Below are 24,565 nucleotides of genomic sequence, written 5' to 3'. Positions count from 1 at the left end.
GTGGTTAAACTCTCCCCCACGTCCGCCCCGTCTCCTCAGGAATGTTTGTTTTTCAGAGCAAGCCTGTGGCCGTGGGATTCTGTGGCGGGGCCGTCCTGCCCTTGAGGTAGTCGTCCGGCTTCTCCCAGACAGCCAGCCCCGGGTGACTGCTGGGCCAGGCGTTGCTGCCGAGGGTGTTCCCACGAGCGTCAGTATTTTTTTTTTTTTTTTTGTAAGTGGAGGTATCTTATTATTACTATTTTTTTTTAATCCGGCGTGATCAATTGTTTTCCGAATCTCGGTGCCTGTGAACAGGGCACTTCGGTTTGCGGCGCTGTGATACGAGAGAATTCTTGTGCATGTGTGTAGACGGTGAACGAAGTAGCTGCTTCTGGAGCGTTCTCTCTGCCTGATGTCTGCTGACGTTGAATCGAGCCTTAAAAACCAGTCTGGAGAAATTGCTAAGAGTACATGTCCTTTTTATTTATTAGTTTATTTGGCTTTTTTTTTTCTTTTTAATTTTTACATGTCCTTTTTAACTAAATCATTCGTCATTAGTCTTTGTCAAGTCAAAGGAAATATTTTCTACATCACTCTTTAAAGGCAGTACTTCATACATTAAAACATTTAGCATCACTGTTTTTTTTTTTTTTAAAGCGGTCCTTTTTATATCAAAACATTTTTAAATGTGAAGGTCTTAAAATAATAATGTAAAAATAATTGGGTGATTCATGTATCTATGGGTTCATTCATTCTGTAAACAATTGGTGATGTATGATTGAGGGTTAGAAGTGGCGAGAAAACAAAGATGAAGTATCCCCCTCCTGGGAAGCAACTGTCTAATTAGAGGAATGTACTAAATAGGGACTCCATAGGGAATCCACCTGAGTTCCGGAGGCTCCTGAGGTTATGTCAAAGAGCGATGCCAGGCTGTGTGCTGACAAACTCTAGTTCCACCTTTTACAATGTGACCATAAGGCAGACTCTTCACTGCTTCAGTTTCTTTCTTAGGTAAAATCCCAGCTGGCAGTAGTACCTGTTTAATAGGATAAGGTCGGTAATGAATGATTGATGATCGAGAGCCTGCAGTGTACGAGGTACTTGTCTAGGCACTAGAAAGAAGATTTATTGAATAAAAAGTCCTATGTTGAGATTACATTCTAGTAGGGGTTAAAAAAAAAATGAGAGTGAGATGGAGAAAGAAAAAGTAGCAGAAATCCTTTTCCCAGAGTAAAAGTGTTTATGAAGAAGGGAGTTGGGTGGTCAGGATAGAGAAAGTGCTTCAAGGAGTTGAAGGACAGAGCCATGCTCTCCGGGGAGAGGGTCCTGAGGTGGGACTAGAAGGAAGTGTGTCACGGATGGCAAGGATGGATGCTGCACTGAATGGAGTAGAGAGCAAGGGTGAGCGTAGCAGGGAAAGTGAGGTCGTGTCAATTGGTGCAAACCATTACGGAATGAGTTAATCAACTTAAAAAATTTAGAGCGGTTGACTGGCATAATTCTGTTCCCAGCAGGTGTTAGTTACCTCCTGGTTCATTGGCAAATGCAGTGATAACAGGTTAATGTTAGACTTCTCAGTAATAATAACAAGTGCGTCATCTTCATACTTAATTCTGAGCCAAGGGAAGATGCCAAAGCTGCCAGTCATAAATGCCTTCTTTCTTTAAAACCTGGCACTTTAACTGAGGCAGTGATAGAAAATTTTCATTCTCTTCTGTAAGATATTCATCTTTAATATAAAATAGTGTCATTCTCAAAAATCTTCAAAAATTGACGATGGAAGTTTAGAAGGATGTACCACGATGGTAGCTGTGAGAAGCAATAAAGTATTGAGGCAGAGATACTCATATATCCTAATATGAGAAACACAGAGCCTTATTTTAGGCCCACAAAATGAGAAGGAGGAGGAGATGAAGCTGGGTCCAGATGACTAAAGACCTTATTATTCTTGATCGTGAATTCAGTGATTGCTGGCTTAAAAATGGGGCCTTGATCTCTTTAGGGTTGTGCTTTAGGTTGATTACTCTTGCAGGTGGGTGAGCTATGATTTTGAGATAGATAAGGATAGAAGTAAGGAGGATGTTTAATTTGCTGCAGTCTTTCCAAAGGATTATCAGGATAATTGAAGTGGAAATAACAAAGAGGTGATGACAAATTTGAGAAATACAGATGAGGTGAAATAGGCAGGACTTAGTGACTCATTTCAGATGTGAAGAGAGGGATTTCACATTTCTGGTGTGAATGATTGAGAAGATACAGATGTTGCTGTGGTAGTTAATAATGTATTTTACGTTCAGTGGAATTTTATAAAATTTGTCATATAGTCTTAAGTTTCAGGGCATTATGTAATTTTTGTTAATGTGAGTTCTCTTTTTCTCCTTTAGAATTTCAATTTGCTATTGCTACTGTAAAAAGATGCTGATTTTTGATACATCTTTTATCTAGATTCTGACTAAAATTTCTTAAGAGTTTTGTTTATTAGACTTTCTAGCTTTATATCATCTGCAAATAATAATTTCATCTTTTCCAGTATTTGTTTCATTAATGTATTCCAAAAAAAATGGAATAATCATGATGATAATGAACATCTTTGTCTTCTTACTTAATTGAATGAGGATGACCAGTATTTTAACACTTACTATAATTTGTGCTATTGGCTTGTAATAAATAGCCTTTCAAATGTTTAGGGGATTGCCCTTTATACCTGTTTTATTTAAAGATTTTCCAAAATGTCTACTTTAAAAAAATTATCAAATATTTGTTTATAGATTTCATTTTCCACTTTAACATGATAATGCAACGTATTCTGTTGCTTTTTGGTTCTTGGGATAATAGTAGCTAACACTTATTGAGTATTTGTTATATGCCAAACACTATTCTAAGAATTTGATGCTTACTAATTAATCTTCATAACAACCTCATGCATTGGGTACTGTCATGATCTCCATTTTACAGGTGAAAAAACTAAGGAGAGGTGAAATACTTTGCCCAAGGTCATATAGGTAATAGTAACAAATATTGTGTTTGCTATACTGCAAATATTTTATTTAGGATTTCATATTTGAAATGTTTTCCTGTTTTTAATTCTCTCTTTTGGAATTGAGGTTATATGTCACTTTTGAAATAGGAATCAAGTTTTTGTTTTCTGTACTATAGAATGAGAATTACATTGGAATCCTCTGATCCTTGTAGATTGTATACAACTGGCCCATAAAATTAAGCCTAATAACCTTATTTAGTGGTAGATCTTTAGAAAATATTTGGATTTGTAATATGGTTATAGATCTGATAACTTTTCTCTACCTTTTATTAAGTTTGGAAATAGAAATTTTTTTAACATAGCAACTATTTCTTTAGATTTACAGGTTTCTTTTTATAAAGTTGATCAGTATTCTAGTAATTCTCTTAATCTCTTTATTTTAAATTTCCTTTTTCATTGTAATGCTATCTATATTTTTTCTTACATGGGCTTTCTAGGAGTTTGTCTATTCTGCTTTTCAAGACCCAACTTTGATTTTATTTTTGTTTTTCTTTTTTTCAGAATGATTTTACTTTTATGTTTATTAATTCCATCCATAAACAATTTTTTCCTTCATTATTTTTATAGTTTTTAAAATTTCAGGCTTAACATATTTGCATACTATATATATTTTTATAAAGAGTATTTTATGCCCACAGATTTTAAGACTGTAGCTTAGGTGAGCATCTGTATTTCACTTAAAAAAAAATAAAACACACAGTTAAATTAGCTTAAGCAATCAGGTAGAGTTTTTTAAAAAATATTAATATTCCTTCATACTCAAAGAGCGTAGATTCTGTTGGACAAACCGGAATAAGTGCTGTTGAGAGAAATAGATTAGCTTTAGGAACACATGCTAGATTTTAGGGCAAAAAATATCAATATCTTCAAGGTCTGGCCTAAAATCCCTTTCTCCATAAATTTTTATTGCTGTCCTTTATATTTGCATATATATTTGCCCAAATTTATAGGATGGGTAGCTTTATCCTTTAAATCAGTATTGAGTGCTTAAAGAGTGTCAGGTGCTGGTGTAGGCACTGGGGATATAACAGAGGGCTTAAAAAAGAATCCTAACATTGGGGGTGGGCTTCTATTCAGTGGGGATATGAGGCCAGATGTAAACTAGGAGATTGTTGTAATAAACAGCAGGTGGAATGGAAGTTCCATTGGCCCAGGTTCCCAAGATTCAAAGCAAAGAAATCTAGTGGTAGAAAATTGGCAGAGGTCTAGGCATGAGGTTATTTAGATACCTTGTCTTTATTATGGCTAAAACAATTCAAATATTAATATCAAATTGATTTTGCTCTTTATGCAGAGCCAGAAAACATCTGTAGAATTTCAACCCTCATTTTTCAGAAATGTTACCTTCAACACAAAGGCAAAAAACCTATTAAATAAGCCAAAATTATTCTCTTTTCAATTATTTTTCCTGTTTCTTTTCCCAATCAGATATTAAAACTCAGCTAATCTCTAAATGATTTGCCAAACCGTAACATTAACTTTTTCACTTTTCTTTTTTTTTTTTTTTTTACTTTTTCACTTTTCAAACAATCCCTGATTATTATTATTTTTTTTTAATATTTCACAGAATCTAAGTACATAGTTTGGGTAATTTTTTTTTTACTCCATTTTCACATCTAATTTCATATCCTAGTATCAGAAGGTTGCCTTTTTCTTAAAAATGTAAGTATTATCCATTGTTTCTGAATCCAATATTGTAGATACAGATAAGTGGCTGTAAGTGATTTCTAAGGTACAGTGATTATTTTTAATTACAGCTAGTATTTATGGAAGACCTATTTTGAACAAAGTCCTTTTCGTATGTCATTTTTAAATTTTTGGTCTTTCAGAAAATACTGTTAAGTTCATGAAAGGGGTAGATACCTGTTTCTTGAATTAAAATGTGAAGCCATTTTCTAAGATAGTGGTGTCCAAAGTGGAATATGCACACCTTGGGATGTGTGAAACTGTCCGTGTGGGAACAAATACTGGAATTTTTTACTTTCCTTAATCTCATTCTTTTTGTGACTGTAATGCCTGCCTATAATGCACAAATAAACTGCTATGCATGTATTTTCAGTGTAGTCTCAGATTTATTGCTTTAGATACATGATCACAAAAATTTGTTTTGGGAACTTTCCGAAATCATTAACCTTAACAGAGCATTCAGACACATATTAATTATTACTCATTTCAGTGCCACATGTGGCACCTGGCATTTTTCTGAATTGTTTAGTTGAACAAATGGATTCTCTTAGCAAAAACTAATGAAAGTAGTGTATTATGAAATATTAAGATGTTGTGATTAATTATATTTGCAGTATCATTTACTAACCAGTAAGACCATGTAAATAGTTTTGTTTCTGAGTGTTTGTTTTTATGCAAATTATTTAATTCAGCTTCTAATTGAACAGCATGCTTATATAAAGTTAAATATTGCACTTAATCGGACATAGTGGAAAGAATATGGAATTTGCACTTGGTGAAACTTGGGCCTGAATTTCTACTTTTATAGATTTATTAGCAATATGAACTCTCTAACCCTAAGTTTCTTACTTTTAAAATGGATTACAGTAATGTTTCTATTTCAGAGTTGTGTGAAAGCCATATATGTTTTCGGTGTACATAGGAAATCAGCCCAGAGCCAGACACATAGGAGCTGATGAAAATTAATCTTATTTTTGATAAAACCAACGTTAATATACCCAATTAATTTGTGATAGAAAACTGTTCATAAATGAAAGCTTGACCTACCTTTTCAGTAAACCCTTCTTACAAACATACTTCTTTCTGAGATAATGAGGAGTAGTCTGTGTTATTACATTGGTGGGTCAGTTTGAATTTGGGTATTGTAGGCTTTGTCATTGGTGGGGGTGAGAGTCAAGTGCATACTATGTTCTTTCCTCCTTGCTTGATTTTCATCTCTACATGTGTCATGTCTCAACATTCTGTCTTGTTTCCTTTCCTTTTTTCATTATTGTCTAACAAAAGTAATAACATTGCTAAAAATATTCTACTTTGGAAAATTTGCTCAGTGGTAACATATGCTCCTTCTGAGCGTTTCTAGTTACATTTCTGAACAGTGTGGTTTTGGCTAAACTGAAACTGATAGGTATTTTGATATTTGGATATTTTCTGAAACTGATAGGTATTTTGATATTTGGATTTCCAGGTAAATCCTAACCTGTGCATGTTCATTGTAGGTAGATTCCAAATAATGAAAACAAATTAATGTATATTCTATAGATTTGTTGTGTAAATACAGATGTAACTGTATCTGAAATGAATTAAAAACCTACTTTTGACAAGAAACTAATTTGACAAGGATTTTTGCCATTTTGGCATATTTATAAGGAGGGGTACTAGGTATACTTTGCAGGGTTCTTGCTTTCTGATATAAGCTGCCAGACAGTGTTAATGATTTTTGCAAAATGGTGAGAACTGAGTAGACAGTGAATGTAATCTCTCAACTTTTGACATGGATGAAATCTAAATGAGATACTTGGTGTCATTTCTTTCTTTTAGACAAATGATTTGTATTTGTACATGTTACATAATGCCAGGATAGTCTTACTGTTCTTCCTCAGAATAATCTGTTATGTATTTACTTAATTGACCTTTTCATTTTTAATCAACTAGGTGGTTCTCAACTGGGCCGTTTTTGTCCCCCAGGGAACATTTGGCAGTGTTTGGAGACACTTTTGCTTTTCACAGTGGAGCTGAGAGGGGGGTTAGGGTTGCTACTGGCATCTATTAGGTAGAAGCCAGGGGTGCTCCTTAACATCCTAAAAATGCACAATACATCTTCCCCGAACAAAAAGACTTGTCTAGCCTAAAATGTCAATAGTACTAAGATCGAGGAACCCTGATTTAGTGGGCATAAAAAAGTTCTCGTAACTGAATTTCTCTCCTGAAAAATAGCAAGTATATTATTTTGATTTCAAGCTAATGGCATTGAGAAAAGTGAGTTTTATTTTTACTATTTTTGCACACTTGGTACTCCCTTTTTCCACCTGGCATTGTGTGGTCTGAAAGGGCCAGAACTGACAAGGGTAGCAAATTCATGGGACATCTACCCATGCATTGCTATGTGCACTTTTTGGCCAATTACAGCCTCTAATTTGGTCAAGTGACTTAAGATGAGTGCTTGAGTGGATTTAAAAAACTGTGTCTATATACTATTTGGGGAGGTGATGGAGTGCTACAAGGTAAACATTTGAATGAATAATTAAACAATTCTAAACAAAAGCTGTGCACCTGTTTTGATGTGAATAAGCGCAGCTTTAAAAAATGGGGGTTAAGCCCTTTGCGATAAAAGAAATGTTTGCTATAATTTCAGTAGATAAGAGGACAAGTGGGAGCTGGAAGCTCAGAGGGAGCAAGAAAGGCATTTTACTGTTGTCAGGATATGGATGGCAATACCTTATTTTTCAACCAGTAAAACAGCCTGTAGATAAAATCATTTTGTTTGCTGGACAAAGGTGTGCTGTAAACTGACACTGAACTTTAACTTGCCCTCTGATCAACCATCCAGCACCTGAATAGGTTCCTGTGAGAGAGCAGCCCCTTAGTTCCAGGAAGGCAGAGTCAGTTTTTGTTTCCTGCTGACCAGGAAAGCCTATTGAAATGAATATATCAAGGAAAACCAGATTCATCCTCTCTCCCATATTAACCCTGATTTTAAAGATTTCCTTCAGCCTCTTCTAGAATGGTAAGAACCTTTGGATTATTTTAGAAGCACACTGTTAACGTTTCAGGCTGGCTACTTCCTTTCCGTTGCTAGGCACTGACGCCTTCCTTCCCCACAGAGGCTGTAAAGTGCTGCCTGCTGCTGCTGCTACTGTAGCAGTGGGGTGTGCCACACATGATCTGCTTAGCTCCTAGGAGATGATGGGGTGATGATACTCTTCTGGAAAACCTTTCATCACAGAGATTCAGCTCAGGTTGTATTTTTAAGCAGACTGAAAGTCATTAGCTTATTTTAACTCTTAATTCAGGATCCAAATATCTTCTGATTTATTAATATTATGCTCTTTTCTTTTTCAAGCTGAACACTGAATAGCTTAGCAGAGGCCTTCCATCTTCTCTACCTTGTTGCCAGAGAATCTTCCTCCTTTTTCAGCCTTGCTGTGATCTGTACAAACAGCTAGCTGATGGAGAGTTTATCAGAGGGGGAGATATCTGTGTCTGGGTTTTTAAATTCTGGAAATGAGGGGATTGCTTTGTCTAGAAAAAGCGTGTGTTTGTATACTCTATCTGTGACGTAATGCCTAACTTACTTTTTGTTAAAATAGCCTGGAGGTTATAGAAACCATAAAAGAAAAACAGATCACAGTCCTAGAATTCTCAAAGCTATGTCCTTTTCTGTACAGCTTTACTGAGATGAAGTAGATCTGATTTAGTTTGAAAGAATAATGTATCTCTGCTTTATTATTAGTGTTAGGCTGTATTTTTTACTGGTATTGAACAGAGAATGCAAATTTAAATAGGTGCATGATTCTGTTTATTGAGTTTTTAAAAAATAAGAGTAAAACCATAAAATAATTTACTTAGGAAAACTGGGTTCTGCATAGGTGAGTTATACTGGCAGCAAGATATATTTTGTTACAGATGGGCAAGAAACTAAGAGGTATTAGAAAGCTCTCTTTTTAAATGAGGAAGTTTATTTTTTTAACTTTTCATTTAAGTATAAGTGGCATGCAATGTTACATTAGTCTCAGGTGTACAGATAGTAATTCAGCATCTCTGTAGGTTATGCTATGCTCCCCACAAGTGTGGATACCATCTGTCACCATACATTATTATTGTATCATTGACTATATTCCTATGTTACACCTTTTATTCCTGTGATTTACCGTTCCATAACTGGAAGCCTATCTGTATCTCCTACTCCTCCTCACCCATTCTGCCCATGCCCCAACCCCCTTCCCTCTGGCAACCATCAGTTCTCTGTATTTATAGGTCTGATTCTGCTTTATGTTTGTTTATTCATTTGTTTTATTTTAGGTATTTATCTTATTCTGACATTTCATTTAGCATAATATCCTCTAATTCCATATGTTACAAATGGTAGGATCTCATCCTTTTTTATTGCTGAGTAATATTTTATTGCATTGTGTATGTATACATACCACATCATCTTTATCCATTCAACTCTTGACAGACACTTGGGTTGCTTCCATATCTTGGCTATTGTAAATAATGCTGCAGTAAACAGAGATGCTTATATCTTTTCAAATTAGTATTTTCATTTTTTTGGGTAAATACTTAATAGAATTATTGGGTCATGCAGTATTTCTGTTTTTAATTTTTTGAGGAACCTCCATACTGTTTTCCACAGTAGCTGTACCAATTTCCATTCCTACCAACAGTGTGTGAAGGTTTCTTTTTCTCCACATCCTCACCAACATGTGTTAGTAAGTGAAGAAATTTAGATAGACGTCTGTGTGTGTGTAAATGTTTGTGTTTTAATTAAGTGTCCATTCAATTGTTGAAGAATTACCTTTTATCTCTCAAGACTTATATATGTAATTTAAAGCTGGTGTGAATCAAATATAGAATATATGTTAAGACAGTATCATAATTAGGAGTACTAGTTTTGGACTTCTTTTTAGCGGGGTGTTGAGTTGCCCCTTCCCTCTTAAGCTCACAAATGACTCAGACCTCAAGTCTTAAGAGGGTTCAGGTCCTGCTGTTACTTCTTTTCTATGTGTTCAGTTGCCTTTTTCGGGTGTTAGGGAGAGTCCATATCATGTAAAATAGCATTTCTTTGAGTAAATACAATCTGAAATCTTAATGAGTAACTTGGAAATGATCTTATTGAGTTACATTTTAATGATGGGCCTCCAAAAGCTCTACCAGTCTAACTTCCAGCTATATATTACAAATGCTATCAGAGAAAGTGGTTTCTTAGTTACTGGGATAAATACGTGTTTCATACTCAAGAAATGAGAAATTTTATCTAGTCTTGGACTTTGCAGCAAGGCACTCTAGGTCTGTTTTGTGTTATTGCTATTACTTTCTTTTTTCTCATGTCTTTCTTTGTCTCAAAGCACTGAACAATAGTTTTACACATTTACACTAATACTTCCTGGACTTTCATACAGGGATTAGAAAGGGAAATCGGCCTAGCAGAGAAATCATCCATCAAGTCTGGAGGCTTGAATTCTCAAAAAATACAGAACAAATGTGACTAATTTTATAGTTTTGAGATACAAATATTTGTAAACTTATGTGTAGAAGTAAATGAGAAGTCATATCCTTAACTCATTGAAACTACACTGTGTATATACCTTTTTTAAGGTAACATCCTTCATTAAGATATATGTTTGTAAACATATGCGTAGAAGCATATGGAAATAGTCCTGCGTTGAACTTATTGAAACTATACTGTATAACCTTATTTCCAAAAAAAACCTCCTTCATTGAGATACAAGGATATATAAAGTTAGGTGTAGAAGCATATGCGAGAAGCCATATGCTTGACTCATTAAAACTACACTGTGTAATACCTTTTTTCAAGTAACCTCTTTCATTTAGATATGTTTCTTTATTGTTAATTTTAATTCCAGTTGACATACAGTGTTATATTGGTTTCAGGTGTACAATATAATGATTCATGATTCCATACATCACCTGGTGCTCATAACCACAAGTATACTTCTCAATCTCCATCACTTATTTAACCCATCCTTCCACCCCACCTTCCTTCTGGTAACCATCAGTTTGTTTTCTATAATTAAGAGCCTGTTCCTTGGTTTGTCTCTCTTTTTTTCTTCACTCCTTTGCTTTGTTTCTTAAATTCTACATATGAGTGAAATCATATGGTATTTGGTTTTCTCTGACTTATTTGTCCTAGCATTATACTCTCTAGCTCCATCCATGTCATTGCATATGGCAACATTCCATTCTCTTGAATGGCTAAGTAGTATTTCATTCCATATATATATATATATACACACACATATATACGTATACACACACACATAAATACCCCCCACATCTTTTTAATCCATTCATCTATCAATGGACGCTTGGGCTTCTTCCATTATTTGGCTATTGTATATTATGCAGCTATAAACATCAGGGTGTTAATGTGACTAATTTTAGAAGAGTTGTTCTTGGGATAGTTGAGCTATATAAATAGATATACTAGTAGGTGCTCTCTTTTTGTTTTCATTTGTGTTGTGCAGTTTTTTTTTTCCTTTGAGGAAATAAGCACAACATTCATTGATATTTGAACTAGAGAGTGTACATCCCCTCTTTCCTATTTTATGAAGATCTAGAATCATATCTATTGGGGGAAAGTGGCTAAATGTTACTTTTAGACTAAAAACAACAATTAGTGTTATTGAAGATTGTGTTAAACAGGAACTTACTCTGTGGAAAGTAAATGAGTAGGAACCTTTTGGGAAGCCGTTTAAGCAGTATGCACCAAGAGACTTAAAATATTTGTGTCTTTTGAGAAATTCTACTTCTGAGAATTTCTTGTAAGTGAATAATCATAAATATGGAAAAAGGCTTATGGACAGTGGCATTTATCACAAAACTAATTATAATGGAAAAATAGGAAACAATTTAAATGGCCAACTATAGGGTAATAGTCTAGGAAACCCCAGTCACGCAGTTGTGTAGCCAATGAGAATACATAGTAGGAATATAAGGTAACATGAGGAATGCATTTGATATAGTGTTCAGTGGTGAAAACTGTAGTGTAGAACATTGTTTATCCAGTATGATTACAAATCCTATTTTGCAAAAGGTAAAATATATCTTGCTTGGATGAAGTAGAGTGTATTAAAGTATAGGCAATGACTTATCTTTAGATGGTAAAACTAATTTTCATTTTTTTATAACTATCTCAAAATTTTCTTCAATGATCCGGTATTTTTTTTTTATAGTGGGGGAAAAAGAATGTAATCCTTCTACCTTCCCACTAAAAATATATTACTTTTCTTACAGCTTTAAACATCCGTAAAGTCTGCAAGCATTGGGATAAGACTTTTGCAAAACAATATTGTGCAGCATGGATTCTCTACCAGAAGAATTTTTTATGAGGTAAGGGATAGATTGACAAAAACCAACCACATTTGTTGCATTCTGCCTATGGAAAGGACAAATGTCCTCTGGGAAAGCTAGTGTGATTGAGATACCCTTATGCTTAGAGATAATTTAGCGACTTCTATTAGTGGGAGTTGTAGACTGGGGTTAGATCTAATTTAACAGAAAGTTTCTCTTAAGGACCACACTCTAGCTAAAGAGATAAGAATTGAAAAATGTACTACAGCTTTCTACATGGGGGCATTTTCACTAATTGATTTCATTAATATGGTCTATTAATTTAATTTATAAGCATTTAGTGTAATGCTTCTAATGTAAAGTACCTCCTTGGTGCTTAGAGAATAAAGACAGACAAAATTTTGGGTACTTAGAATTGTAATGTAGTAGGAAGATATATAAAAAGTTTTACCTTTAGGCAAACTGCATGCATAGTGCCATGACTATATGTAGAAAGGAACAATAATGATTGACTGGAGTTGAGTGGGTTTCCATTAGATCACTTGAACTGAACATTAAGGGATAAGAAGCATTCTGATGTGTATAGAAATGGAAGGAAATAGCAAGAAAAAATACTTAAGATAAAATGGGAGGATTTCAACGGTCTTCTAAGGAGTTTAACTTTATTTTGTGCAGAAACCATGGCATTTTAAAAAGATAAAGGAAATTTTACACTGTATTTTGGAAAGACTACTTCTTGATGGTGGTAAGGAAGAGACAACCAAATACAACACTAGTAATATCTCAGGAAGAAGCTGATGAAGGCCTGCATAGTAGGACTAGAAAAGAGGAGGGATTTATAGAACTAGAATCCACAGAATTCTATGACTTTAAATATGAGGAAAAGGGCAAACAAAAAAAATAAAAGATGATTCAAAGGTTTTTTTTTTTTTAATTTAAATTCAATTAGCTAACTATAGTATATCATTAGTTTCAGATGTAGTTTTCAGTAATTCAGTTGCATATAACACCCAGTACTCATCACATCACGTGCCCTCCTTAGTGCCCTCCTTAATGCTGGTAATCTAGTAATGCCATCCCCCACCCACCTCCGCTTCAGCAACCCTCAGTTTGTTTCCCAGAGTTAAGAGTCTCTCCTGGTTTGTCTCTCTTTCTGATTTTTTTCCCATTCCGTTTCCACACTTTCTGTTATGGTCCTCTGCACTATTTCTTATATTCCGCTTATGAGTGAAACCATATAATATTTGTCTTTCTCTGATTGATGTATTTCACTTAGCGTAATACCCTCCAGTTCTATCCATGTCAATGTAAATGGTATTCATTCTTTCTGATGGTTGAGTAATATTGTATTTTATATATATATATACACACACACATATCTATATCTCGCATCTATATCTGATATATATATGAAGTACAACACAAAATATTGTATTATATATATATAGATCTCACATCTTTATCCATTAATCTATCCAAGGACATCGTAGCTTCTCACACAGTTTGGTGATTGTGGACATTGCTGCTCTGAACATTGGGGTGCAGGTGCCCCTTAGTTTTACTACATCTGTATCTTTAGGATAAATACCCACTAGTGCAGCTCTATTTTAAGTTTATGAGGAACCTCCACACTTCCAGAGTGGCTGTACCAGCTTGCACTCCTACCAGCAGTGTAAGAGGGTTCCCCTTCCTCCACATCCTCGCCAACATTCGTTATTTCCTGTCCTGATGTTTGAATGGTGACTCATGACTTAAAGGTTCCTAATGATCAGAAGGAGATATGTACCATTAATATAGGGCTTATTAATTGAGACAGGTTTAATGTGTGTGTGAGAAAGAGAGAATAGATAATTCAGTTTTGGACATGAGGAAATTGAGGTATTGCTAAGACATCTTAAGTTATGAAGTTTTTGAGTAGATGGTTAGAAATTTGTAGTAGTAGTGTCGGAAAAGCAAGTTTTAGGGGTCATTAGAATTGGTGCTATTAGAATTCATGAGAGTTTGCTTATTAGTTTGTTTATTCATCCAATAAATACTTAAGTGTGTACTTTATGTCCGATGTTGGGATAGATACTTGGAGGTTAAGTAGTGCATAAGAAGGGCCTGATCCTTATCTGAGAGCATTTGTTTTTATATGGGCATAAATGAAATTGACTTAAGTAGAAAATGTAAGAATAGAGGGATAAAAACGGGATATTAGTGGGGTGCCTGAGTCCTACGTGTCTGACTCTTGGTTTTTGGTTCATGGGTTTGGGGATTAAGCCCCATGTTGGACTCCATGCTTAGTGGGGAGTCTGTTTGAGATTCTTTCCCTTCCCTCAAATAGATAAACAAATCTTTTTTAAAAATGGAACTTTAGTGTATATACTGTGTATATTTCAGGATATATTATTATAGCAAAATTTTAGCTCCTAGCAGTAGAACAAAGCATACAGGTGGTAAAAGTAGCAAAATAGCAAAAGAAAAATACTGGTCTTGTGTCTCATTCTAGCTTTGCTACTTTCTAGATATATAACTTAAAAACAAGTTATATAACCTCTCTGGACATCAATTTACCCATCTTAATATAAAGTAATTACCACAGATGACTGCTGATATACCTTCCTATTCTAATACATCAGAAGCATGGTTTGAAACAGTTAATGTACATAGTTCATATTAAGTTTTTTTTTTTTTTTTTAGATTTTTTTTTAAATCTATTTATTCATGAGAGACAGAGAGGCAGAGAGGTAGAGACCTAGGCAGAGGGAGAAGCAGGCTCCATGCAGGAAGCCCGATGTGGGACTCCATCCCGGGACTCCAGGATCATGCCCTGAGCCGAAGGCAGGCATTAAACCTCTGAGCCACCCAGGCATCCCCATATTAAATATTATTAAAATAATAAGTGAATATGATGAGTGAGAGGAAGAGATGTAGCCAGTGGTATGAATTGAGAAGTGTAAGACTAGGAGGAGAACCAGCAGCAGTAAAGAATGCACAGTTTTTCAAGGAAGATTGGAAGATATGATGGGCAATATTAAATGATGCAGAAAGGCCAGGTAAAATGAAGAACTAAGATAAACCTGTTAAAATAACAAATAGTGGGATTTCATTAGTAACTTTTAATAGAGTAATTTTAATGTTGGAGAGGTAGTGAGGATTGGTTAAGTTTGCATATCAAAATTTGCTAGGAAAACTATGGTGAATATAGCAGCTCACTTTCCACACTTGATTAAGAAGCACCAAAGCAGGGTTTGGACATATGGATGGTTCAGAAGCTTTACAGGTGACTTTAATATGCATCTGGGACTGAGAACTGTTGGGTCAAGGAGTGAATGATTGTAAAATAGAGTTGGCAAGAAGGGTATACATTTGAGAACTTTTTGTATTTTGTACTCTTCCGCAAACCTTGAGAGGCTTCAGAATACTGCTGTGGTAATTTTCATTTCTTGACAACACAAGAAAATTCCCTGTGTTCCTTTTTGGAGTGGGGCTTAGATGTGGATGAAAAGACACTTGAGGTTTTTCTTTGCCATGATGTTTTAAAGAGCACTGAGAACCATCTTGTGAAATATCATTTGTGTATATAAATCCTCTTCTGTTGAAATTTTATGTGGATAATACTATACTATTTATCTGTCCCAGTTTCCCCTCACAAAGTCAGGAGGCACATAGTAGATGATAAATGATTGTCTAGGAGATCAATACATAAATGTGAAGTAAGATAGAATAATTTTTATAAAGTACAGTGCTGAGTAAAGCCATTGAGATAAATTTCTCACCTCAGTTTTATCTCTGTTAGTGCATTAGAATTAAAAAGATTGTATAAATCCTATATGATCCTATGTTATGGGTCCTATATCATGGTTCTATACATAGGCAAAAGCAATTTTATAAATAACTTTCCAGTTCTATATGTAACACTGCATATGTTCACATTTCAAACTAATGTCAGAAGCACAACTTGTCAGGTTATTCCTTTTTACAAAAATAGTTCATTTTTAAATATGATGTTCTTTCTCAATTTTAAAAAATCATTTTGGAGAACTGGATAACTGAGGCCAGGAACATGAAACAAAAAAAGATCTGAGTAAGATAAATCCTTTCCAAACCTTTATTATGTTCATAAACACATGCACACATACACACACAAAACATTAGCCTTAAGACCCCTTTTATTTTACGTTGAAACAATGCTATAAAGTTAATTTTTTCCCATAGTTTGTGTCTGTTCAAGAAAAATATTTTATATTGATTTTCAGTTCTGTTTACCACCATCCAGTAAGGGCAGAGCATACTTTTTTTTTTTTCTTTCACTTGAGTCCCTAAAGGTATGACACCTACACCTATTACCAGTTTTTGCTACACATTGTTTACACTTTTTGAACTTTCGGGCAAATTCGCTTGTTAGATTTTTTACTACTACAATTTGTGTTCTTTGTAAGGAGATACTCTGAATACATCCTTCTTTTTCATTTAAAGTAGGGATCCAACTGTGGAGGAGCAGACTAAGGGAGAAATCAAGAATAAGGTAGAAAAATCTACTGACCAACTGGTAAGAGAAGGTTAATTTTCAATAATTGTTAATTAGCAATGAGTAATTATGCATGACAATGTAACTGTAATTCTAATCAGTTTATCTGTTAAGAATTTCAGGGTGACTCTGCTTTCCTTCCTTCATAAATGTATGGTCATAATTAAACCTCTCCGATAATTGATAATTGTTCTCGAAGTTATTATAAGCACCAATTCTCACTATAAGTTAAAATTACCAGGTGATTGAATTGACTTGCCCCAAAACATCACAACAATCAATGTTAAGAAATCCCTTACTTCTAAAAGCAAAATCCAAACAAAATGAAAACTATACACATGCAAAGAAAACACAGAATTTTATTTAGTAAGAAATTTGAGTTGTTTTAAAATTCTTTTCTGTTCTTATTATCTATACTGTTAGAACTTTCAGTTCAAAATGAAAGAGAATAGATTATACATTAATATAAGATTTATATGAACATATAAATTTATATTTATATATTTAATTTTTTTAAAAAAATTTTATTTATTCATATAAATTTATAGTATATCCTATTAAGAATTTTTATTCATGTAATAATCTTGCATGTGTATCAATTTGATAATATCAAGAAGATGATTTCGTGGCGACTTTTGACTGCAGAACTGACCGTTAGGTTGAAATATATGCACTACTGATAGTGGTCATTCTTTTCAAGGGTTTAGCTAGTTAGATTGTGGAAGGGTTTTTTTTGTTTTGTTTTTTGCTTTTTGCTTAACTTTTTGAAAAATTTCAAATCTACAGAAAAGTTGCAAGAATAATATAATGAATTATCTATCCTTCACTGAGATTTAGCAAACTGTTAACACTTTCCTATATTTTCAGATATAATTTTCATATGATGAAATATAATAAAATATAAGGTTATTTGTTGGATATTGATGGGGATGGAAGAATCTTTAAGACTCAAACCCAGAGGGCAGCCCGGATGGCTCAGCGGTTTAGTGCCGCCTTCAGCCCAGGGCCTGATCCTGGGAACCTGGGATCGAGTCCCACGTCGGGCTCCCTGCATGGAGCCTGCTTCTCCCTTTGCCTGTGTCTCTGCATCTCTCTCTCTCTCTCTCTCTCTCTCTCTCTCTGCATCTCTCATGAATAAATAAAATAAAATCTTAAATATATAAAAGGACTCAAACCCAGAAGGGAGGAATAGGCAGATAGTCCTACTATGGACTTTATTGATTCCTCAACACTTTCCTGGGTAATTACAATCTGTTGAAGACCTGGCTGATGGTCAGGGAGTCAACCTTCAACCCCAGGACATTTCAGTGACTCAAGCTTTACATGACCTCCAGAGTAGTAAGAAGCTATCTGTTCTGATTTGCAGAGGGCAGCAGCAATATATTCTTATTCCCAAAGTTTAAAAGGGTATGGAAACCGTCGTATTTTGTTAAGGTTTGAGGAAGGCCATCATCCATCTGTTCCAGGTGCTTCTCCATTTCTGATGCCCACCTGTTCCTCATAACTAATGTTAATACACAATCCACCAGGACTCGACTACATAGCTATTGATTAACCAGTATTGATGGCTTATTAATAAGTCTGTAAGAATGAGTTCCTGTAGACCCAAGATTACTAAGTATGACTTACTTAGTTCTGGTTGAATTAAGAGTCATTGTGTTTTACTGCTTTGTTTATAATATAAACTATTACAATTCTTTTTATTTTCAATATATTGTGAGTTTAGTAGATAAAGCATGTCACCTATGTAAAAAAGTACTCTTAGATATAGCTTTCATATTATTTTGTAGAATAATCTATATAATATTTTATTTAGCATTTTTTTATGCCTCAAGTGGACTAATTCAATGCATGCTTTGTACTTCTCAAGGGCAACCATCTTGAGGCCTAATTCACATTTAAGCCCTAAATTGTAAGTGGGATTTAATCTTTAAATCCCACTATCCTATTAAAAACTATGGCATAAAAAAAAAGACTATGGCATAATTATTCCTATTTTAGAATATTTACTTTCCCTTATAACTTTCAAATGAATTTATGATGGCTGTGCATATATTAAAGTTTCCTGAGTTTTGGTGTTAAATCTGCTATGTTTTAAGTTCCTTGAAAGCAGAGAGAATGTCTTATTCTTATTTTGATTTTCTATTGCTCTGTCACAGTGATCTACATATAGTATGTAAAGGCACTTTTTTCTTTTTTTCTTTTATTTAAAGTAGGCTCCACCCCCAGCATGGAGCCCAGTGTGGGGCTTGAGATCAAGAACTAGCTGAGATCAAGAGTCGGGCACTTAATCCATTGAGCCACCCAGGCGACCCATTCTTTGTTCTTTTAATACTTTGGCTGGTCTTAATATTAGAGTAATTAGAATATGTATAACTGTTTAAATTTTTAATAAATAATGTCTTCTAGGATAAACAGGAAAAGGACATACCTACTGATCTTGTCCCTGTTAACCTACTATTAGAAGTGAAGAAGTTATTGAATGCAATTAATACTCTACCAAAAGGTGTGGTCCCTCATATTAAGAAGTTCTTACAAGAAAATTTTTCCTTCCAAATTATGCAGGTAAGATTATAATTTGTTCTTTGGGGCAGAAGTACAGCTCTTTGTATATGACTATCCAGGAAAAACATACTATGTCCCTTTACTCTTACTCTGCTAGTACACTGACAGCACTTCTGACACTAGATGTGTGGATTTATTCCCACATCAGCCAAGTCTACACTAACTGGGTATCCAACAAATCAATTATCAGATCCCCGAATTAAGGGCTCAGTCCCCCAAATCTGCTCCCACGTTAGACACTAGTCACAAGTCCTAGGTTGTCCCTGATACTTCTGACCAAGTGGCTATAGATTAGGGTTCCCATGACCCCTTCTTGGGTTCAGGAATTTGCTAGTATAGCACACAGAGCTCAGGGAAACACTTAACAGTTACCAACATTTTATATAATAAAGGATCTAAACAAACAGTCAAATGAAGAGATAACGTAGGGTAATGTATGGAATGGTCCCAAGTATAAGAGCATCTGTCTCTGTGGAGTTGAGGCGTGCCACTCCTCTGCCATGTGGATGTGTTCACTAAGTTGAAAGTTCTTTGAGCCCCATATTTAAAGGATTTTTATGAAGGCTTCATCAAATAAGCCTGATCAATTATTTATTCAATGCCCAGCTCCTCCCCCTCTGGGAATAGGGGAACGGGCTAAAAGCTCCAGTCCCTATCCAGGGGCCTACTGAGTGTCACCTCATTAGAACAAAGGATACTCCTATCACCCAGGAAATTCCAGGAGTTTCAGGAACTCTGTCGGAACCAAGATCAAAGGCTATATATTAACAGGAACTAGGAACAGAGATCAATGTATATATTGCTTATTATATCACAGTGACTCATTTCCTTCCTCACTCCTTTCCTTCACACAGCAGTGCAGCTAGAGTAGTAAAATCTCCATCTTTTTATGAAGGGCTCTGGTGTCAGCCTTTAACTGTAGACTTTTATAATGAAATAGTTGGTACTAGCCTTTCAAGAATAATGGTGGGGGAAGAAAAAGAATAATGGTGGGAATGTGGGTTAGTAGCTAGTAAGATGTTGACTATAAGGTCCTGTGTTTATTCTTATTCCACTGATAACCCATAATATGCCACCCTGGGGCAGGGGATTGCTTTTATTTTTTCTAATTTGTAAGATGTTGACAAATTTTTTAAAATATAAGATAAAGAAAAGCAATGTCCAAAACTATTTATGAGTAAAATACTCTAGAGAATATATTATAGATTTCCACCTTGGAAATAGTTTTTTTAGATAATAATTTGAACTTTTTTCAGCACAAGATGGGTATCAGTTCTTGAATGGAGTTTTTCAAAGTTTAGAAAATGTTCTACTCATGTCTTTGTAGCCTTTAATTGGGGGCAAAACACCATAAGTGTTTTGAAAAGGCCACAGTTGCCTTTTCTGTGGAAGAATACATTATTATTTCCATGAAACAAATTAATACTATTATGATTAAAAATTCAAACAAACTCTGAAAATATCCAAAGAAATTACATACAATTATAACCTCAACTGAGATAATTTACCAGCATAAATTCTTATTTGAAACTGGAATAATGCCACTATTTCCCTCTTTTGGAAATCACCCAGAAACAACAAGAAATAGAAATCAGTGGCCTTTCTATATGTAAACAAAAGCCAATTGGGGCAGCCCCGGTGGCGCAGCGGTTTTGCGCCGCCTGCAGCCCAGGGTGTGATCCTGGAGACCCTGGATTGAGTCCCATGTAAGGCTCCCTGCATGGAGCCTGCTTCTGCCCCTGCCTGTGTCTCTGCCTCTCTCTCTCTCTCTGTATCTCTCATGAATAAATAAATTTAAAAAAAAAAAGGTTAAAATGAAAGAAGAGTTTTTATTTATAATAGCAACAAAAAAGTAAAATGCCTAGGAAAACATAAGAAATATACAAGATACAAACTAGTATTTCTCCAAGTTTTTCCTAGGCCATCTACATGAGACCATTTGAACCCCATACTAGTCCTAAAGAATTAAAATCTCTGGGGGTAGGTCTTGGAATCTGCATTTTAGCAAGTATCTACATAACTGTTTTCTTCACATTAAGTTTAGAAGTCAGTACTCTATATTAAAACTAAAAATGAAGATTCTGAAACTAATAAAGGTAAGAAGACCAAATGGAAAGCCATACACATAGGAGGACGGTGTGATACAGCTATCAGTTTTCCTTAAATTAAAATTTATAAATACCACATATCAAAAAATGACAAAAGATTTTTTTTTCATTGTTATTACTGAAAGCTAATTCTAAAGTCTAGAGGGAAAATAAAAGGAAGAATAACCAAGGCCAAGAAAATTGTGAAAGCGAAGTATAGGGGAGAAGGGCTGAGAACTTAACTTGCCCACTAGATATTAAAACTTACTATGAAACTCTCTTTAAGTACAAGATTGTATTAATTGTTCTTGACTCTATGGACAAGTCTGGAAAATAGAGGAGAAATTCCAGAAGTAGATTCAAATTCATATAGAACTCTTATGTATAAGATGACAAAATTGATAATGTTAGGAGTTGGACAAATTGACAATCCCAGTAGGAGATTTTAACGTGTTCTCTTAATAACTGATATGACATGGACACAAAATTAGTGGAGCCAACTCCATCTAATTAACACACAAACACAAAACACTACGCCCAATGGTGGCAGGATATACGTTCTTTTTAAGTGCACATGGAACATTTATAAAAATTACATGTGCTAGTCACAAAGCAAGTCTCATCAACTCCAAAGAATCACAACATATAGAGCATGTTCTCTAACTACTATAGAATTAAGTTGAAGATTAATACAAAAAAAAAAAAAACTAAAAAAAAAAAATCCTTGTTCTTAAGATACTTACCTCTAGGTAACCCAGGGCTAAGGTAAGAAATCACAGTGGAAATTAGGCAAATTTTTGAACTGAATAGAAAACCTGTATTAAAGTATTTTTTAAGTAAAATATGGGCTTCAAGGAATATTTGTAGCTTGAAATACATATGTTAGAAAAAGAAGCATGGCCGAGTAACAAATCATCTAAACATAAAGTTCAGGAGATTAATGGAAGAACAGCCAATTAAAAAAAAAAGTCAAAGGAAGTAAAAAGATATTTTTACTATTGAAATAGAATAAAAAAATAGAGAAAGTCATAAAGCCAAAACTTTTTTTTTTCCCAAAGAGCGGTAAAATGGATAAATGCCTGTTAAGAATCTTAAGACAAAGGCAAAAATAACCCAAATCATGAATGAACATGAAAACATCAAAACTAATTCCATAATCACCTAAAGGATAATAGAGAATTCTGCTACTTGCAGTGGCTACTGGAGTGGGTTTAGAGCAACCTTCTTTTGAGAAGTAGTAGAAAAACTGCACAAAATTTTACTTAGTAATGTGCTTTTCTGGCAGATCACTTAATTCCACTAAGGATTGAAGTGATTCCAACTCTCTGTTCTGTGAAGAAGGGTCTATTTATGGTTTACCCTTTGTGGTAGATACCGTCAGTGCCCTGCACATAACTCTTAGCCCCTTGACCTCTTATTTCAGTATGCTCTGGACAATTTCCAGTTTTCAATGTCTGTATCTCTATGCCTTAAGACCCTTGGGGAGAGGGGGCACCTGCGTGGCTCAGTCGGGTGAGCTACTGCCTTCAGCTCAGGTCATGATCCAGGGGTCCTGAGATCAAGTCCTGCATCAGGCTCCCTGCTGGGTGGGGAGCCTGCTTCTCCTTCTCCCTCTGCCTGCCGCTTGTGCTCTCTCCCTCTCTCAAATAAATAAGACCTTAGAAAAAAACAAAAAAAAAAAAAACAACTTTTTTTTCCTGGAACTACAGAAGGTTTTACTTCCCATGGCAGTTCAGAAATCCCAAGGAATTAATACTCCTACATCACCCCATCGTCGTTCAATCAAACTTTAGGAGTTATGCTGCAAATATCCCAGTTTTCTCTCCCTTTGAGTTGAATAATACTGAAGACTCTGTTTTTCATTATTTTACTGAGTTTCTCTGTTGTCTTAACTCCAGCCACCCACTGTGGGTAACTACCTTAATAATGCACCCATTGAGGCACCTAGGTGACTCAGTTAGGTGTCTGACTCTTGATTTCAGCTCAGGTCATGATCTCAGGTGAGATCTAGCCCCATATCAGGCTCCATGATGGGCATGTAGCCTGCTTAAGATTCTCTCTCCCCCTTTCTTCTGCCCCCCCCCCCCAACTCCCTCTCTTAAAAAAACAATAGAGACACCTGGGTGGCTCAGTAGTTGAGCATCTGCCTTCGGTTCAGGTCGTGATCCCAGGGTACTGGATCATATCAGGCTCCCTACAGGGAGCCTGCTTCTCCCTCTGCCTATATCTCTGTCTCTCAGGATAAATAAATAAAATCTTAAAAAAAATAACATACCCTTTAATTTAAAGCCTGCTTTCCTTTCCCTGTATCACATTTCTAGTCCCCTACCATTGTTCTCTGCACTTCGCAAATAAACTACTTGCATCCAAACTAGAACCAAAACCTATACTTTTATGCTAAGGGTATATTTCTTCAAGGTTCTAACCAAAGGATGAAGTGTTTTCTAGGGTCTCTCATCCTTGATAGGTAATGGATTCTTTTTTCCACCAGCTTTGTAAGTTGGCTAAAAACAACTCTTAGCATCTCAGTCTCTTAGCTGCAACTGAAAATGGTAATTGCCTTAAGGAGAAAAGTGGCTCCAAAAGTCAGTCTTACGTCTAGACTTAACCTTCTGAATGTCAGCCCCAGAGATTTTCTGTACCTTGGTAGCTTTCTCTTTCAAAACATGGTTTTTATATTTTATCTAGCTTTTCCAGTTCTAAAGGAGGTGGAACTTTATTGTTAGGCTTTAGATGCTTACTCAAATCCAAGAGATACTATTGAGTAACTGATTGAATATATGAGTCTGGAATTCAGGTGATAGTTGTTAGTTGGAAATATAAATTTAGAAACTGTCTGTATGTAGACGTTATGTAAAAACATGCCAGAGGATTACTTTAAGGAACATATGTGTTGGCAGAGAGGAGGTTCATTAAATTGAGTGCTGGGGAGACAAAATATCTAGTTATCTAGGAGAAAAGCAAAGTAATGTATGCTAGAAACCAAGTTAAGAAAGTGTAGGTTAAATTTTCCACACAGATAATACTTTGTTAAACACGTAATAGAATTTAAGCCAAGCACTTGTAGGTATAAGGCATTGAGAAATGGACACAAAGATAAGACCTAGTCCTCTTTTTCATTTCATCCATGTAAATAACAAATTATGATAGATAATAAATCCAGTCAGATTGCAGCTTAACATGCCTTGCCCTGGTGTTGGTATTAATGCTAACATTCCTGCAGGCTCAGGGCTGGAAGGAAGATTTTCGCCATGCTTAGGGAATAGAAGGTAGGAGAATAAACTGGGATTACCACTTTCCTCTAAAGTAGGAGTGGATGTGGCCAACCCCTTGGCAGCCATAGGAATGCCTTTTAAGAGTTTTGAGGAAATAGTTACAAAGAAG

The 24,565-nt window shown here is 35.2% G+C and overlaps 1 protein-coding gene across 12 annotated transcripts in view; it reads left to right on the top strand.

Annotated features, from left to right (window-relative positions):
* Positions 1-24,565, top strand: part of DZIP3 (DAZ interacting zinc finger protein 3) — an 85,615-nt gene that overhangs the window by 430 nt on the left and 60,620 nt on the right. For 5 of the 12 annotated variants that reach the window (XM_077884392.1, XM_077884384.1, XM_077884393.1 and 2 more), the window contains exons 2-4: positions 11,960-12,055; positions 16,478-16,550; positions 18,939-19,094. In XM_077884392.1, coding sequence (XP_077740518.1) covers positions 12,024-12,055; positions 16,478-16,550; positions 18,939-19,094 — 261 coding nt within the window. In that variant the 5' untranslated portion in view covers positions 11,960-12,023. Of the gene's footprint in view, positions 1-56; positions 212-252; positions 447-7,880; positions 7,942-11,959; positions 12,056-16,477; positions 16,551-18,938; positions 19,095-24,565 lie in introns of those variants that run through there. The other 7 variants (XM_077884390.1, XM_077884385.1, XM_077884386.1 and 4 more) reach the window with 7 other exon arrangements.

Source organism: Canis aureus, chromosome 35, assembly GCF_053574225.1.
Source record: "Canis aureus isolate CA01 chromosome 35, VMU_Caureus_v.1.0, whole genome shotgun sequence".
NCBI lineage: Eukaryota > Metazoa > Chordata > Mammalia > Carnivora > Canidae > Canis > Canis aureus.
The sequence above is the reverse complement of the archived record's forward strand: the minus strand, read 5'-3'. Positions and strand labels throughout refer to the sequence as shown.